The sequence below is a fragment of the Ceratina calcarata genome, unplaced genomic scaffold, assembly GCF_001652005.2.
Source record: "Ceratina calcarata isolate Rehan_Ccalc_2016 unplaced genomic scaffold, ASM165200v1 scaffold436.2, whole genome shotgun sequence".
Taxonomy (NCBI): Eukaryota; Metazoa; Arthropoda; class Insecta; order Hymenoptera; family Apidae; genus Ceratina; species Ceratina calcarata.
In genome coordinates, this window is record NW_017167384.1 from 1,755 (window position 1) to 2,558 (window position 804).

The window sequence follows — 804 nt, forward strand, 5'->3', positions numbered from 1 at the left end:
GTCAAGGAGTTAAAGGTACAAAACTAAATTTTAATTCTGATCCAAATCAGCTGTGGTTGCACTACACAAAAGCTGGACTTCTGCGGTGTTGCCATTTTATTAAGCTAGGTATTAGAGTAGGCTGTGGGTTTTATTATTCAAACTAAAATTCGTTTATTCGAATTAACAATATGGCGAATCTTTCGGTCATGAGGAGCCAACGTTGAGAATGAGCCTACTGTTTTTTTTTTTTTTATACTGTGCTGAGGAATATGGTTGTCGCGTTTGGAGGCAGGGGAACTGAAGCCCGGCGAATGTTGTCGCAGGTGGATATATCACGATGTCGGGCCACATAGAGTACTATGGGGGTGCTGCGGGTGCTGGCGGCGGGATGCTTCCCGCGGGCGGGAATGGAATGTCAGGGATGGAGGACAGCATGCAGAGCATACAGATGCAGGCCGCGAGACCGATGAGCGTCTGTTCGGTGAGCTCTTGCGGTGCCAGCGGGCCGAGTCCCGCTCACAGGACCGGTAACAGTCTGTATTCGAACTGCGGGAATGGCAATCCGCAGGAGGAACTGTTGAACGACGAGCTGCTCATGTCGCTTTCCGTCCGCGAGTTGAACAAACGCCTCCATGGCTGCCCGCGGGAAGAGGTGAGTCAGGTCTCTTACACCTTCTAATCACACGTTTCGTATAAGTAATGCCTCGCCGCGGTTTCACTTTTCTAACGTTCAAGGTTGTATGAGCTCGTATGATCTTTGACAAAAGTTTAAGAAACGTGACAAAAAATAAGGTTGCAGGTGAGCAATCTTAAATTTAATTG

General features: G+C 48.1%; 1 protein-coding gene across 2 annotated transcripts in view; it reads left to right on the forward strand.

Annotated features, from left to right (window-relative positions):
- The first annotated feature begins 24 nt into the window (after positions 1-24).
- The window catches only part of tj (Maf family bZIP transcription factor traffic jam), a 3,912-nt gene continuing 3,132 nt past the window's right edge, over positions 25-804 (forward strand). Inside the window, exon 1 of one of the 2 annotated variants that reach the window (XM_026815248.1) lies at positions 25-643. In XM_026815248.1, coding sequence (XP_026671049.1) covers positions 320-643 — 324 coding nt within the window. In that variant the 5' untranslated portion in view covers positions 25-319. The remainder of the gene's footprint in view (positions 644-804) is intronic. The other variant, XM_026815249.1, reaches the window with a different exon arrangement.